At 38.1% G+C, this 17,999-nt stretch overlaps 2 protein-coding genes across 2 annotated transcripts in view; both read right to left on the bottom strand.

Moving 5' to 3' along the window:
- LOC109044239 (uncharacterized) overlaps nucleotides 1–6,649 on the bottom strand; it is a 41,505-nt gene extending 34,856 nt beyond the window's left edge. The window contains exon 1 of the mRNA XM_019061839.2: nucleotides 6,074–6,649. The gene's annotated coding sequence lies outside the window, so the exon portion shown is untranslated. The remainder of the gene's footprint in view (nucleotides 1–6,073) is intronic.
- Nucleotides 6,650–8,391: 1,742 nt separating this feature from the next.
- On the bottom strand, nucleotides 8,392–17,025 carry LOC109044198 (putative beta-carotene-binding protein). Its single transcript, XM_072297914.1, has 7 exons — nucleotides 16,954–17,025; nucleotides 16,152–16,310; nucleotides 15,243–15,341; nucleotides 13,860–14,007; nucleotides 11,712–11,851; nucleotides 10,166–10,309; nucleotides 8,392–9,294 (listed from the first exon to the last, which is right to left on the bottom strand). The coding sequence occupies exons 2-7, from the start codon at nucleotides 16,255–16,257 to the stop codon at nucleotides 9,131–9,133; spliced, it is 801 nt and encodes a 266-aa protein (XP_072154015.1). The 5' UTR covers nucleotides 16,258–16,310; nucleotides 16,954–17,025; the 3' UTR covers nucleotides 8,392–9,130.
- Between the last annotated feature and the right edge of the window lie 974 nt (nucleotides 17,026–17,999).

Below are 17,999 nucleotides of genomic sequence, written 5' to 3'. Positions count from 1 at the left end.
ATTATGTTTATTAATTTTCCCACGTGGAGGTGCTTTTGACTGGTGCGACGTCGCAAATATTAAGCTAAGTAGGTTTTTTTGACCGAGGGAAACAGATTTTAGAGACCCGACGCACTGGCAGTCCAAATGTAGTAAATCACCTATCAATGGCCTAAGTACGATAACACGTATCTCCATAGCCGCATTAAAAAATTTCATCTCCTATTTTATTTTTTCGAAAAGAAACAGGACATATTCATCGCTTGAAATTTAAACAGAATATTCTACTAACATAGAGGAAAAACAAAGGTAGGTTCCAGAAAATATGTTTACTAGTTTTTCCTAGTTTTTCCAAGGGAAAAAAAAGGTTGGCACGGTGTCTGCTGCGCCGCAAACGAAGATACGTTGTTTCAAACTTTAGCCACCGCCATGCTGATGATAAACGATCAACTACTTGACCATTTCGTTATTGATTGCAAGTAAAAGTCATATCGAGCAGATTTGAGTGATGAACTCCAAAAAAAAAAAAAAACGTTTACACTACGGTAGGATAGAAAATGCGTGGTCTCCATAATTCTTCACTTCAGCGAACTAAAGTTAAGGGATAGGGAAACATGTTGAATGAGGAGGGTGTTCACAAAAAACGGCGATTCTCCACTCGAAACGTGCCTCGAGAACACTGCAACGTAAATCTAGCGCGGCGCTGGCATACAACTATTTGAACTTGTGAGTTGGTTTGTGGCCTATCTGGTCAAAATGAAGGCGCAATGAGAAGGTCGGACGGCGCGATGCACGACCACTCTGACCTCCTGCAAATGTTGCATTTTGAGAAACCATTTTTTCGTGCGATTATAACTAATGCATGTCGCATTATAATGCATTATAGTTGATAATGAAGAGAATTTGTCAAAATAAGTCTATGTTGCAGAACAGAATGCTCGAAAATTTTGTCAGCATAGCAGGTGAATACCAGCGATTAGTTACAAAAGTAACTTTTACAATACGAGAGGTTAGAGAGAGAGAGACGCCACTTGGGCGTTTTCAGCCCGAGTTTAACAGAAACGCGTCAAGTAGCATTTAAAGAATAAAATGTATTGGGAGTGGTTTTCAATGCAACCATTTGTAAATGTTCTCTTGTCAAAAGTTTAGTCGACACAAAATATTTTTTGGCACGAGAATGTTCGATGATTTTCGTTGAAGCTCGTTCTTAACGTTGAGTCTTACAAAGACATACAATTTCAAAACTTTTTTTCTCGGTTTAATATCGATGCGACTTAATCCGTTTCTGTTAAACTGTGCTCACTTATGCTAAAAGGAACAATATAAATTGAATTAAACCAAAAGGGACTATGTGGATAGGATATGCCTCATACCTACACAATTCTTTTCGATGAAATTCATTTCCAATATGTCCCTTTTAGCATGTTGCATAATGTATCAATTCACATGATGCCATGTAAAAAAACTACATGAAAATTAATTACAGATTTTGTCAAAATTAGCCTATTTTGCAAAAAAAGATTAATAAAAACTTTTGTCAGAATACCCCATTTTGGCAAATTTGAGTGATGGATTTCGAGAATAACTTAACACTGCGATAGGTTACATAGGGCGAGATCTCCGAAATATACTATATATCGGCTGACCTCTGAAATAAAATCTAAGGTACCTAGTATCCTGAATGAGAAATAGCTCTCCCGTGTTACTGAAGAGAATAGTAACGCCTAAATTTTCAGGATCGAGTTACTTCCAAAATTCGGCTGATTTAATTTGAATGAGCTCACTGATTCAACCAAAGCAGAAAAATGTTGGATGCTTGTGAAGAGTATCATAAAAAACGAGGGATTTGTCAGCTAAAGCTTTCCGCTTCGACGCTGCATAGTCCATTGCCTCAAAATTTCTTGTATGCGCTGACTGCTCTATTCGTTAAAACGGTAGGTAAGAGCTCCCAAAATACGCCAGTACTCCGGGCCACTGCTGATAGCGCAGCGCGGCGCTAGCATACAACTATTTCACCTCGTGAGTCAGTTTTTGGCCTATCAGACGAAAATGAAGGCGCGTCGAAAACGTTCGCGCAGCCACTCCGACCTCGTCTTATGTACTGTTCCGATTTGATAAGCAGTTGTTAGGCCAAGTGATAACTGATAAATGTTTGATTAAGTGATTTTTTAGGGGAGACTTACAAATTAGGACTACTAACCAAACAAAAAAACAGGTTGCCAAACGATCTACAACTGGTTTTGGCCGGTTCGCACTGTTCATTTGCATTTTATTTCGAACGCAATGTCAGATTGTACATACTGCAAGAGTTTCCCTCTCTGGCTTTGAAAGAATTTTCTTAGCTTCCCATACATAAGAGAAAAGTCAAATTTATTTGTAAAATTTTGTTATTTTCCACAAAGTTCGATTTTGTAGTGGATTTTTTTATTAGAATTACTTGATTAAGAGGCGTCGAGAGGGGAACATGTGTTGTTGCTGTAGATCTTTGGCATGCTTGGATCCAGCAAATTAACAACATTGTCTTTTCTCCATTTGAACCTATGGAAATGTATCGATTCTTGGATGGGCCTGGTGCTCCGACAAGAATCGATTCTTTTAGCGTAGGTTTACATAGAGGAAATCTGGCCGTTGCACAGAATCTGATTTTCTTGATGTTCGGTCGATGAAAAATGTCAAACTAGGGGATAAACTTGAAGTTGAGACCATAAGATCAAAATAAATGTGATTACCTCTTGCTTTTAGTGATCTTCCTTTCTAAGTAAAAAGTTCCGAAACTTCAGCTGGAACGTCGCTATTGCACCGGCAGGAACTACGTGCATAGATTTTATGTGCTGCGCACAATTCCTTTTAATTGAATTCATTTCGATAGCTACAGTACTGAATCACGTATCTCAATTGCAGTGTTTCAAAATTTCTGCCCCTAGAAGTGAAGAAAGCCAACTGTAAAGCTTAAAATTTGTATAGAAAATATAATTAGCTGACGGAATAAAAAAACCCTGGTAAAAATTGGCAGTAGAATGTGTGTTCCAAAATACTATAGACCTAAAGCCGGCTGTAAGATTTCCAATACCTTCTGTAGCCGGCTGTACAAATTCGTATAGCCTTTTATAGCCGATGGCGATTAAGCGACAGCCAGACGACAAAGTTTATGCTAAACGTTACTAATTACGGATACCAAGACTTAGTTTTTGGACTACCGCTCTCTTTTTGTACCGTAGTATCTTGATTTATTTTGCGCGGAAAGCTCCGTACTTATGAAGGATGCCTGTCATTTTTAATATGTTGGAGCGCCTTTAATTTTTTATGATACTGTGCAATACCTCTGGTGTGAAATAGTTGCTTCAAACGCCGTGGCACGCTGCGGCACGGCGGGCGGGCAGAGAGCGCGAAACGCGCATTGGCGCCTACAAACCTAACATGGATACTTCACGCATTGCGCAATGCGTGAAGTATCTCTGTTAGGTTTGTAGGCGCCAGTGCGTCGCCGCTCCGCTTTGTGTTGGGCTCCAATATTTAATCTCGCGAAGTCAGCGTTTTTCAACTCATGATTTTGAAATGTTTGCACACTCTGTATGGACTATTCTCATTTTAATTGATGAAAAAAAAATGTTTTGAAGGAAAATATAATATGTGTTTTGTAAATATTAGGTAGTTCCGTATCAAACTTAAGTAATGATTTCCAACGCACACGAATTTCTACACAATTTATTTTAGCCTTTCATAGCTAATGGCGATGACGTGTAAAGCCCGGCGATAGGAACTATAGCCCGACTGTATACTTTTTATAGCTTCGTATAGCCCGGCTATATGATTTGCTCCGCTTTCTACAGTCAGCTATATGATTTTCAATAGCCTTCTTTAGTCGGCTATAAGAACTCCTATGGTATTTTGAAACGCAGCTCCTATCGCCAATTTTTACCAGGGAATCAAGGACGTTCTCGGCGCATTGCGCTGACTAGTTTTCCGAAGAAAAAATAAAGTATAACTGGAAGTCTGTAACGTCGCACACAGAGATACGTGATTCTGCTTTCAGGCCATCGATTTAACAATAGTTCTTTTACATACAGCATGTGCAGTGATCCATTGTGCTATACTGAAAGAAACTAGGCGACAATTAATTGAATCAAAAGGAACTAAGTGGCCAGCAGATCCTGTCCATATCCGAGTAGTTCCTTTGATTGTTAATTCAAATTTAAATAGGTTTTTTTTTTTTTTTTTTTTTTTTTTTTTTTTTTTTTGTATAAGTGGACAGAGTTTATGAGAAACGCATCAAGTCCCATCAAGATCAAATCGAGAAAAAGAGGTTTGAAAATGTATGCCTTTGTAAGACTCAACGTTAAGAACGAGCTTCGACGAAATTCATCGAACATTCTCGCGCCCAAAAACATTTTGTCTCGACTGTAAACTTTTCACAAGAGACCATTTACAAATGGTTGCATTCAAAACTACTCCTGAAACTTTTTTTTTCCTTTTCCAAAATGCTACTCAATGCTTTTTTGTTAAACTTGGACAAAAAAAAAAACCAAGATACATCTCTCTCCCTCTAATCTCTCATATTGTAAAGGTTATTTTCGTAACGCTTCGCTGGGGTTCACCTGCAATGCTGACAAAATTTTCGAGCATTCTGTTCAGCAAAATCAACTTATTTTGACAAATTCTCATGATGTGTTAGTCATTATCACGCGAAAAAGTATTTATCAAAATGCAGCAGTTTCAGGACTTGCAGGTGAGAGTGGTCGTGCGTCGCTCCGTGCGACCTCCTCATTGCGCCTTCAATTTGACCACGTAGGCCACAAACTAACTCACAAGTTCAAACAGTTGTATGCCGGCGCCGCGCTAGATTTACGTTGCAGTGTTTGCGAGGTTTGTTTGGAGTAGAGAATCGCCGCTTTTTGTGCGCACCCTCCTCATTCAAAATGTTTTCTTATCCCTTAACTTTAGTTCGCCGAAGTAAAGAAGTATAGACCAGGCACTTTGTATCCTTTCGTAGTGTAAAAGTTAGGTTTGGAATTCATCACTCAAATCTGCTCGATATAACAGTTACTTGTAATCAGACGAAATGTTCAAATAGTTGATCGTCCATCAAGAGTACAGCGATGGACACAGTGCGAAACCACGTATCGCTACCTTGATTATCGTTAGGGGAAGAATATTCATTTGAATTGCTGGTGAGGTGGGTCTGTAAAATCTGTTGCCCTTAGTAAAAAAAAAAAAAAAAATGCATAATTGTTGCTATGTTGAAACGATTAAATTCACTCTACGCGAAAAAATTATAATTACCTTTACTTATTCAAGTTTTGTTTGATGAAGTATTTTTAATACTTTGATAAAGTAAAATGCGTTGGGAGGCGATTGGGCGTGTAGCCTTTTAGAAAGCAGCCGGGGTAGAGTGTTCAGGTGGGAGCGCAAGCAGCGTTGGTGTGTTAGGTATGCGTCGTAATGCTGCCGTGCTAAAGAAATACTTCATATGAGCCCATATGAACCCTCGGGTGTTGCAAAATTTCCTTTGATAAAACCTGAATTTCCTGGTAGACTTATGAATATTTTCCTTCCAATTTTTCAGATAATTTTGTTCTCAATTTTACCTAAAGCTCCTGAAAATGTCAAGGAGGAATATTCATAACTTTCCTCAAAATTTAACATTTTTTAGGAGGCAATTTGGCAACTCTCGGATGCTCATACGATGTTCTTCCTCAGCACGGGAGAATGGTCCACTGACGAAATGATGAATGTATACGATTTGGATAACACCGGAGTAGTTCATCCGTTTAATACACGCGAGAAGAAAAAACAAATGATAAGACAACCCTAGAAGCTTAAATAAATGGTATCACAATATGGTACACATTGAAATGTGTTCTTGACTTGCCAAATCTCAGAGGTATATTGTGAAAAAAAAATATTCATCAAAGTTATAAAAACGTGGATCAGGCATTAAAAATCTGACTCTCGATTCGATTAATCTGTTTTTAGTATGTCGAAGGAAAAAAAAAAGAGGGAAACTTAGCGAGTTATCATCATTCAAGAAAAAAAACTTGAACGCGCATACATTTTTTTTCAATATTGATAAAAGTATAAGACCACAAATACTTACACATCTAATTCATTTGCAATTCCTCACCAGCTCGACAGATCCAATGCATATGATTAAAAATAATGCCTCGAGTCAATGAGGGTCACTTCCAACACAGGAAAACACTTCAAAACAAATTAAATTGCAGTGCAACGTTGTCCGTATACTTAAAGTCTTATCAGTTTATACAACTGTCCACCATACTCGATCACCGAAAATCTAGGACACCACCTTGTAAAAATCCACTCACACAAAAGGGAAGAAAATCAAATGTCCAAATCGGCAAACACAATCCAGACAACGGAATCGACGAGCGTTCAGCAATTCTCGAAAAAAGGAAAAGAAAGGACCTGATTTAAGTGACCCATTTAATGGACCTTAAATATGAATCTCACGCAGAGGGACGCGACGCGCTCAACCGCGGGAAATTTTAATTTCCACAGAGTAACTTATAATCCCTCAACAAAAACACGAACAGAGGAAGAATGACGGACACGCATTCGCGCCAAATGTTCGAATCCGCGGACTGGGACTACTGAACGGAGTTTGTTTTGGTTCCTGCTCAACACAAAGGGAAAACGAGGGGAACATGCATTGTGCAATCGCAAGGTTGAACTTCCGACTCCAAGCTCCGGGGTTGGGGCGGGCGCTCCGCGGCAGGGCGCGGGGGAGGGGGGTGTTGCGTCTACGCACGGCGGGATTGCGCAATTCTTCTGACCCATTTTGGATCAGCTGAGACACGTAAACATGGCACGGGCCCTGCCGAATGTCGGGTCGGCTCCGTGTCCCTGAGCTCAGATGGTTCCTCGGTGAAGGTCATGCGCACTGGGTTCGTGAGTTTCCTTTTGGGGAGCGATGCCCCCGATTCGAGGGGGTTTTCACCCCTGTGAAACTTCCCGCGGCAGCGAAACTGGGGCTTCTAAAGACGCGCCTACAGCGGGAACGTTTTCTCCAAGCGATGGTTATCAAACGCCCCTGCTTGAAAGCGAAAGATATGAACCTTCGGTTTTGTTTTACTTCATTCTTTTAAAGGAAACTAACCGAAATCTCATTGAAATTTTTTGTGAATATTTTTCAACAATCGAGGAAGATTCTCATGAATTTTTGAGAGGAAATTGCTTGATTTTTTTTTTTTTTTTTTTTTTTTTTTTTTTTTTATTAAAAATCGGATTCTTTGAACGCGCTACCAATCATTAAAAGTTACATATTAAGTTGCAGCGCGAAAATTATTCATCGCACTGTGCTATCATGTCACCAGGATTTTTATTTTATTAAGTTTTTTTAAATTAATTGCAGTAAAAAATTGCTAAAAATACAGAAAATATTGGACCCTTATGCTTTAAAATAAAATGCTCGCACTTCTAATTTTACGACTTATGGCTCGTATTTAAATTTATTCTAGTTACAGAACCAAAGAAAAATAAATTAGATTTAAAATTTATATCTTCCTATTACTGATATATAATCAAGTGTATCAAAATTTTAAGACTGAGAATTGTTAAAAAGTTTCATTCAATGATACTTAGATGTCTAATAAAAATTGTCCATTATTGTTCGCCTCAAGATGCCCATCACACAATTTGTCTTGTAAGAAAAGTGCTCTTGAAGAGGAACGCTTTGCAGTTGATTTTTTCTGAGAATGTTAAAACTTCTGGTCATGTAGGTAGTACTCTAATGGGAGCGATTAATAGAAACTAGGGTTTTCAAAATATCCTACGTACAGGAATGGATGAGGAAACGATTAATTTTTTTAACATCACAAATTAAAGTGGAGGGAACTCAAAGGAAATGGTCTCAAATGCATGACAAAGAGATTTAAAGGTACTGATGAATCACGCAAATAGCCTCTCAAAATCAGCTACTAAAAAAATTATGTAGAGGGGATGAGCAGAAATGGTACAGTGAAAATAAAATTTTGGACGTTTAATTTTATCGTGCCTCTTATGATGTTGCACTCCTTAGAAAAGGAACTCATTCACAGTATAAACAAGTTCCTTGACTAAGAATTATCTATAGTAGACGAATTCTACATTGAATTCTAAAGAGTGGAAATTATAGTAAGGGACGTATCTTCTTTTACATCTCGTGCATTTTGGAGTTTTAAAAATGGGAAACTTTCCACCTATCGCCGTCCGGACCATTTGCCTTGTTAAAGATTATTCCTAAAAATATTATTGTTCATATTTTGGAGATTTTTTAACTTCAGCCCCTGACCCTGAAACCCTGATGGCTCGATGAAAATGTTTGATCATAGGCGCGCCCCCTTTGCTTCAAAAACTATGATTTGGACGAAAATGAAAATTTTCAGCTATACTCTTAGGAGACGAGCAAAAGCTATATTTATTCTCATTTTTTTTTTTTTTAAAAAAATATATATATATTATCACAACATCGTTGAGCAGCATGAGAGTATTTTGAGTATAAAATTGATAATAACATAATTATTAATTCATTGAAATAATATGTTATACTGAATAATATAATGATACGATTATTTAAAGCTGATAGATAGGTGGATCAAAAAGCTACAACAAGAGAGGAAATTCAATCATAACTTATTGTAAAGCGAATATAATAAAGTAGATGTCCTTACAACAGATAGAATCAGCATATTGATGGCACTAAGGTGGTGAGCAACGAATTCGCTCTACTGCTATTTGCAGGGATTTGGTTCCTTGAAATATTAACGGCTGCATTCTCAAATGAGCCCTGTTAGCCATAAGATTCAATGCTTTTCCCGGGTCATCTCGATGTTTAGTTACGCTCTTTTGACAGCTTGGCGACGAACTAATGAGACCAAGGTTGAAGAAACCACAGAATGCAAAACTTTGGTGGATGACGTCATCACTGTGTGGTCTTATCGGGCGACGATACCTTCGTCAACTGTGCGTGGACGTGGAAACTTAGAGTTTGAAAGGTTTTTTTTTTTGTTGCTTCTGCTTGGGCTTCAATCGACCAATATAACATACTATGACAAGAGTTGCCGATTTAATTGTTTTATATCTATATGAATATTCGGGATATTCAGCGCATTTAATGCAGCCGAAAACGCAAGAAAAAGTAAGAAAAATACGTAGTCTAGCGAATTGGCTTCTCCGGGAAAAGCTCATCGTACGGATTTGTGAGGAAAACACGGTTGAGTTTATCTTGGCACCATCCACCCCATTCTCTGTCAACTGCTGGGTTGGCAATTTGGTGGAAAAGCCTCCATGCTCCGTTGATTGTCGCAATGACAAGGTCATCTGTAATCACAACCAAATTTACAATGAGATTAGATCTTCTTATTGAACCTAGAGTATCCTTGTTGGGAGAGTCTGGACATATGTGGAAGTCCAAAAATTCATCAGGCTTTTGCCGATGCCGTTTCAAAAAAGTAACAGATGGGGTCACGTCAAGAGATATCCATACCGATTTGGATCTTTTCTGACTTCTTCAGCAGATCACACTTCACAGGTACATTTATGGTATTCTGGTCACATTTTTAATAGGTTTGTTTTCTTGTTTGCAAAAAAGTAACGCCCAAAAGGGCAACCAACCTAGGATTTCAAATCGTCATAATACATTGAAATGTTACATTTCTCAAAAAATTGACAATGTTTCAATAACCATCAGTGATGATCTACTTCATCGGCACAATATGGAACGCCGGAATTAAGTTAGGCTAAAAGAGAAACAATTAAAGCTACAGTTAGTGTTGCATGTGACGGATACTACATGAATTTCAGTATAACGCCTGGATGCAACTATTCGAGCTCCATGGATGTCCGTGTTGCATGCGCACGGATTGAAGGCGTTTTGATCTCAGACACTGATCGACTCACCAGCGGCGCTCAATAAAGCGAGTCAATGATATTTTAAATATAATCGCAAAAAAAGGGAGTACGTATTTTGCTATAAGTTTTCCTAAAACAGAAATAAACATTGTCTGACATTATGGTGCGCCGTTATGTGGGTGCATAATGTAGACAATTTTTTACATTTCTCGCCTTAACTTCTTTTTTCGGACTGCGTAATAAATTATGATAGAAACTTCAGATATGATTCAATTTTCAATTTATATTTTTCAACTTAAACTGTCGAAAAAAAACGTTTAGTGAGAAGAAAAATACTCACTCAGTGCGTCGTTGCCAAAAGCGGCACCTTTGGCCCGTAGCTTGAAACCTCCTATTTTTGGAGCGCCCCTGAAACTCACTATCTCCATTGTAGGTTCTCCCTTCTCTCTGGCCCCGGTCACGGTCCAAGTTCCACCTACATCGGCTACGATGGCAAAAAAAAAAAGAGGCAGGAACAAATTGAATGATTAGAATCATGCCCAGTGACGGAACGAACACGGAAATAATTCACGTCGTGTAACATAAAATTGAGCTGCTATGTGAAATGAAGATATTAAGCGTACATGATCTTACTTAAAATGGCGCCGACTTGGGGGAAAAATTCAAGTTGTGGGGCCTAGTCTAAAGTACCGAGTTAGGGGAGAATAATGGGTGAGCTAAGAGTTATTTTGAGTTAGCGGCACATTTTCTCAAATAAAAAATTCCAAGTCCTGGAAAAATTATTCTAAATCAGAAAATAGGCGTTTAAGTAACTTCTAAAACGCAGTCCAACTACATAGAACTTCACATTTCTTTCTTCACATTGTTTCTTTGTCTCAATTTTATTGTGATGTGACTCGGCTTCTTTTTGGTTAACGCGGTGTGTTTCTTTGGGGGGAGGGAGAGGGGCACCATTTCTGGGAGGTCACAAAGTTACAAATGTTGTCAAGTATAATTTCTAGAAAATCAAAGCACATATCGACGGTGAAACTACCAAACCACGTACCTCGGTTTGCGACGTCGCAGACTTCCTGTCATACTTTATTTTTTAAATGAAAAACTAATTAACGTCCAGTCTTGAAAATTTCTGTGATTTTTCCTCTTCGCGCGGAGAAAATTCTGTGAAAATTTCAAGGAATGATATTGATTTGGTCTACCTCAATAAAATAAAATGCGAGCGTAGATTTTTAAACACCGCAAACGAGATACGTGGTTTGGTAGTTTCACCGTCGATATATTCTTTGGTACTACTGATTACTTCTGGACCGTTAGTTTTAGTTTAAGTCAAGAAAAGACAGCTTACTTATTACAATAATATCAAAGACAAAGGGACCGCATTTAGCAGAAAGGAACCAAGCCACATCAGCTATCGCCAATTTTAACCATACATTTCAATTTTTTACAAGAAAACGTTTGTGTGGAATCTTTTGAAAATTTTCAGAAATTTCCTTTGCACTATGCAGAAAATTCACTGAAATTCGCACAAAAATCCGCACAACCGTTTCTCATGTAAAACAATAAATTGCCCAATCAAAGTTGGCAATGGCCGATGTGGCTTGGTTCCTTTCTACGGAACGCGGTCAAAATAAGTTTAATGGCATTTTTACTTAAGAAAAGCGTACATAGTATGAGGGGTTACTCATTTAAATTCTTTTACTCGTATTAAACGCTTCCCTGATGAATTAAAGGTTGTTAATTTTAGCAAACAACAAAATTTAATGTTTCATGGGCGGGTTTGGATCACAATTAGTCCTCCATTCAAACAACTAGAAGTGAGTGCCGAGTTTCGTGGTGAAGAGTAGTATTCACTGTAAATGATTAAAACTGGAAACTATACAGATTCTCACTTAAATTTAGCCAGAAAGGCCCGTGTCCATGAAAGTCCGTGCCCATTCTGGCATTTAATTTGAAATGTCCGAAAAAGTCCATCTTGGGAACGAGCCAGTCAACCTCCACCAACATCTTTTGTGGGTTCTTCACGTTTGCTCTGAAATCAAAACACAGTAACTCGCATAGAGAGAATAAAACAATATTTCTGTTTTTCAAAAATGTGCATTGGTCACGAAAATTTAATAGGATGAATTTTGTTTATTATCCCTTATTTATATTAACGGTATCAATGGAGAAATGGGTTAAATAGCAAGCTTATTCTGGCAAGTTCGTTTAACTCAAAAACCGAAAATTCTTAACAATTCTCCGACAAAACATGCAGAGTTGTAAAGGAACAATTAAATATCCTGAAAAATTAGCTATAGAATAGTATTTTGGAACATAGCCTGATGTTTTTAGGATTTGTTACTGCTAAATGAGGGGCTTGGAGGACAAGGCGCATAAGTGCAGTTTTTGCTCTTTGAAGAAATATGTATTTGACGTTTCGAAATTACATGGATCCTTGTGGCGGAAAGAAAGATCGAACTGACTTTTTGATGCTTAAAAATTTTAATTTAGGATAAAATTTCCCTGGTAAAAATTGGCGATAGAATCTGTGTTCCAAAATACCATAGACCTACGGCCGGCTGTAAGATTTCCAATAGCTCTATAGCCGGCTACACAATTTCTTATAGCCTTTTATAGCCGATGGCGATTAAGCAACTCACAGCCAGGCGATAAAGTGTATGCTAAACGCCCTAATTACGGATGCTAGGACTTAGTGAGTTGTTGGACCACTGATCTCTTTTTGGGCCGTAGTATCTTGATTTATTTTGTGAGGAAAGCTCCGTACTTTTGATGGTTGCCTGTCATTCCTAATATGCGCCTTCAGTTTTGTATGATACTGTGCAATACCTCTGGTGTGAAATAGTTGCTTCAGACGCCGTGGCACGCTGCGGCGCGGCGGGCGGGCACTGGCAGAGAGCGCGAAACGCGCACTGGCGCCTACAAACCTAACAGGGATACTTCACGCGTTGCGCAATGCGTGAAGTATCCCTGTTAGGTTTGTAGGCGCCAGTACGTCGACGCTCCGCTTTGTGTTAGGCTCTAATATTTGATCTGGCAGAGTCAGCGTTATTCAACTCATGATTTTGAAATGTTTGCATATCCTGTATGGATTATTCTCGTTTTAATTGATGAAAAAAAAAATATGTATTAAAGGAAAATATAATGTGTGTTTTGTAAATATTAAGGTGGTTCCGTATCAAACTTAATGATTTCCAAAGCATACGAATTTCTACACAATTTCTTATAGCCTTTTATAATCGATGGCGAAAAAGCAACAGCCAGGCGATAAAGTGTAAAGCCCGCCGATAGGAACTATAGCCCGGATGCATAATTTTTTATCGCTTCTTATAGCCCGGCCGTATGATTTGCTCCGCATTCTACAGCCAGCTACATGATTTTCTGTAGCCTTCTTTAGCCGTCTATAATAATTCCTAAGGTGTTTTGAAACGCAGCTCTTATCGCCAATTTTTACCAGGGTTTTCACAGAATATGCATTGAAACTGCTTTTACTTGAAATCATCACTATATCTCAAATTCTTCAAGAACTACACATATGCGCTTTCTCCTCCAAACCCCTCAAATATTAGGTAGGTATGAATTTAAGGACGATAAGAAATTCTATGCGGGCTGCAATAAATCGGACTACAGTCGGACTATGTTCCATAATACTATTATAAGTACTGTCAATTGGAACCAGGACACAAGATTGTTCATAAATTTTCGAAGATTTTTCATTAAAAGTCTTTTAACGCTCTTTCAGTCACTATTTTTTCTAATTTGTAAACTCTTTTTTATTTTATTTGCGACCAAAATTTTTTGTTTCCCTTGTGCGGTCACTAATAATAATTAAACAGTAGATGTATCGATCGGCGTGCTCACGATGTAATAGGACCTCGATCATGAATTATTGATAGATAACGGAGTCCCGTTTTCCCATTTTCTAGAATCGTGAAAATTGTATCAATTACATGACTTTGACCTAACCTCCATTTACGATCAGGGCTAAATTTGTTTAATCCATTCACTTTTTGTGCCTTTAGTGGGATGACTTCACTAACCTGACTGCTTGAATTTTGGTATTGGAGAAACCCCAGACGCTCAGATCGTGGACGGACAAACTTCCTTGAATCAAAGCCCCACCAAAGTAGTGGGCGAATTTGGGCCAATAAAGTGGGTCAACACTACCCGTGTAAATACCTGGGATACCTGATAGAATGACGAAGAGAGAATTATATGTTTACAGGTTTTAATTACTATACTTGTACCTGTGCAAGAGGGGAAGGGCTGAGAAAGGGAGGAGGGAAGAGGGGGAGAGAAATTAGTTCAACTTATTTCTTTTGAAATCCTGATGGAGCATGATTTGGAGGTAAGGGGATGAAAGGATTCAACTAGACGTAAAATACTCCCTTTGAAAGCAGCATGATTTCTATACGCGATTTCACGCGAATCAAGGTGAACCTATCGAAAGTTAAAAAAAAAAACTAACTCATAACAATGAAATTAATGTTTTCTGGATTCGCCATAATTCTAATGTCGCATTGACTGAAGTAAACTTGAGCCTAATGGCATTTTGTTTTAATTTTGGAGTTCTTTTGAAAAGAAAGAATTTTTTTTTACTGCCGTATCTCTTCCTCGCGAAACAAACCAATTTTCCAAATCAACCGATTGCGGTGAACGCACGTGTCGTAAGACGGGATGTTGGAATTTTTTAGCCAACGTGCGTAGAAAGTTCAGCTTAAAGCTGACATCCCATTAAGGAGGGAAAAAGCTCATTCCAGCGCAATTTTCCCTTGAATGAGCTTTTCCCTCTTTAATGAGATTTCAGCTTTAAGCTGAACTTTCTACGCTTGTTGGCTAAAAAACTCCAACAATTTTCCAAATGTGAATATGAGATCCTTCTCTGCAGGTGCATCACATACCATCGCTCCTCTGATGTAAGGACGTATGTCACTTTCCACGTGAGTCCTTTTCTCCATATAACTCCATGTCTTTCAGAGCTCACGTAAAAATAGAGATATGTCCTTACGTCAGAGAAGCGGCAATATTTATGGTAAAATTAAAAGAAAAACAACAAAGATTTATCTCAATTCCATAGTTTCAGAATATTGGCCGCTCAATTGTTTTTTTAGAGAAATAATAGTGAGCGTCATTGTTTGCATTTTTCATAGAATATTCTGTGTATCTTGAAGAAACTCGAATCTAAATTTCAGCGAATGAGGCTCATTAGTTTTCCGAGGAAAAATGAAATCTAACAAAATGGTAAGAAATTAGTCTCATAGGTATGTATTTTTCGATTTTCACCATTGATAACATTGATTTTCATCGTAATGTTTTCTACTCGATCAGTTTCTACAGTTATTTGGTAACTTATGGAAGTAAAGGAATAAAGCTAATGCAGATTGAAACTTAGGTAATTTAAAGGAGAAATGTCTACCCATTACCAGATCTCATACGGGGCACGAGGCCTTGAAAATTAGAGCGGAGGCACTCATTTAACTCAGGTGTTGGCATTTTCCTGTAGCAAGCTCGTTCCATCCTTGCTGAAAAATTAAAGAAAAATGTAAGATTGACTTTTTCCGATGTTGAAAATCGGCATGATAAACGTAGAAGTTATTGTTGTTTTTTTTTTTTTTTTTTTTTTTTTTTTTTTTTTTTTTTTAACAACTATACAGATCCGTTAAAAAAAGGGGGCGCGCTAGAAAACGCGCTGACCATGAGGACAACAAACACTTCTACCACGCATACTTGCTTCTCATCGCGTGCGCTTAATTTTGTATAATTTAAACGCTGTTCCTACTCTGGCACTCTTCTAACACACACACAGTGTTGGTTGCCAACACACACAGTGTTAGCTACCTATGTTTTAATGTTCCTCTAATTTAAACCAATTTTTAGAATTTGTTCATGTTTCAACAACAACCGCCTATTTCTGCAAAAAATACCCCTAATTTCTAGCAAGCATGATGCTGTTCTTTGGTTTCAGACGGAGACTATGGGCTATTAAACTGCATTTTCCTCCAAACTTTCAAAGCTGTCCATTTCGTTGATTACCCTCAATCCAGACACCTCTAGCTCGGCTTACAAGTTATTTGAAAGATTCAAAGTACCCACACGTTTTACGCGCAAAATCTCAATGACTTTGCCAGCCGAACGACGGCGACCATATACTTATTGCATCTATATTTCCACTACGCCATCATTGATTTTTACTATTATATATTAACACTAGATGTGCTTAACATCCTGATACCTAAATATAAATAGTCAGTTTTGATTTTTATCTTCCAACTCTTGTTTTTCGATATTTTTGAGTAGTCAGTAAGTTCAAGTTTTACGTCCAATATACTCACGATATCTGCCAGGTTTAATGCTTCTTGATTCTTCTTGCGCTGCTTGCACTTGAGAGAGCAAGCACAGTACCATAAAGCTCAACACGCTCTTCATTTTAGTTTCCATTATGGCACACGAGCACTTATGTGAAAGCAAAATTTTGTTCTGAAGTCTGCCTCCTGGAAAGTTTTCAAGATTAGTGAAATATTTATTGGAACTTTTCATTGATCGGTGAAACATGATATTGCGCCTTACTGGTGGAAGAAAGTTCCGCAAAGCAATCCAAGCAAGTCCGATTGTTAATAATCCTGGCCCTGATAAGTACCTACCTACCATGAATGATCGGTGAATCTTATAAAACCTTGGAGAGAAAAAAGGTACGAAAGATCTGTATTCAGGTTTCTATGATATAGCTGGTACATGCACATGGTGCTCTGTGAATGATATCTACTCTGTAAATGGTACTCTAAGAATGGTACCACTGTACCAGTGTACCACTACAACATCATCGTTACACTTATTCAGGCCAATTAGGCCTAGACATGATATTTTCGAAACTGTATGTTGGTGATACCAGTTGAATTTTATTGAAATAATCTGTTCAAATCGTGTCCTTAATTATTACTTGGCAGAGGTCGTTTCCTTTCCAGGCCATTGGGAAAAAATTGAAAACAATAGGAAACATTCCAGTCCATGAATGAGGTTCGAGTTTTGGAACAATCAATCTTTCAAGATATTAAATGGAGTAGGATATCTCTATGGTGAAATTTAGAAAATAGATTAGGTGGAAAAAAGTGTTTTTTTCGCATTGTGCGCTCTTACCTGTCACTGTAACACGGTCGACTAACCGATTATTGTTATTGTTGAAACCATCGGCACCTCGGAAAATCACTTCTCAAAAGTGGCTGGAAAACTGAGCGAATTCTCCAAGCTACCACATTAGTTGGCTTAACCGTGCCACGCCCATCGCAATCAGCATTAGGTTCTCAGATGTCAGATTTTCCCTAAAGATTGCAATTTTCCTCCGGTTTCCGGAAAATTTAAAACAAAATTATTGTGGCACGACAACGTTGCAAAAGAAGTTCTGAAGCAGTACGCGCGGCGAAAATTAACGGCGTATTTCTATCAAGAACATAAAAAGTGGTAAGAAGAGCACAATGCGAAGCAAAGTTGCAAAATGTAGTCGAATATTCGGAATACCTAATTAATCTATGCCATACACTGCCGTGCTAAGGTAGAACACCGTGTGAACATTCGAGAGTTGCTGTCGCGTGCACCCTAACACGTTTATTCATAGAGTTTTGAACGTTCACCACGTTAGTAGTGTTTGCTCTTTCCCGTCGTTTTGCATCGGGTATGTTACTAATGTATCCATTGGTGAAGGCCCGCACTGCTCCATGGGAATCGGCGCCATTTTTCGTGGCGGGAAGCAATACCTAGTTTCTCAATTTTTTTCATGTATCATTTCTACCCTTTTTCTCATATTTTGTCCACTTTATGTAATGCCTGTAGGCTTGTCTTTGAGAAATTAATATCTTTACGTTTTAAAACTTTGCAACGTACTTTTATTTAATGACTCTTTCAAGGATCGTTCAAATTTTTTGTCGTCGTGGTCAGGGCCGGATTAAGGGGGTGGCCACATGGGCCGCGGCCCATGGCGGCAAATCTATAGGGGGCGGCAAATTTTGCAATTTTTTTTAAATGTAGGTATAAAAAATATCGGATTTAGAAAAAAAATTACAAACGAGAAAAGACGACAAAATCTCTAATTTTCTAAGAGTAAAGTAATTTCTACTTTTGTCGTCTTTCAGTGATACATGAGGCAGCACAATTAATTAGCCGAGTTAAGAGAGGAACCAAACATGCAA

Source organism: Bemisia tabaci, chromosome 3 (genome assembly GCF_918797505.1).
Source record: "Bemisia tabaci chromosome 3, PGI_BMITA_v3".
Taxonomy (NCBI): domain Eukaryota; kingdom Metazoa; phylum Arthropoda; class Insecta; order Hemiptera; family Aleyrodidae; genus Bemisia; species Bemisia tabaci.
Note: the sequence above shows the minus strand (reverse complement) of the source record. Positions and strands in the feature narration are given on the sequence as shown.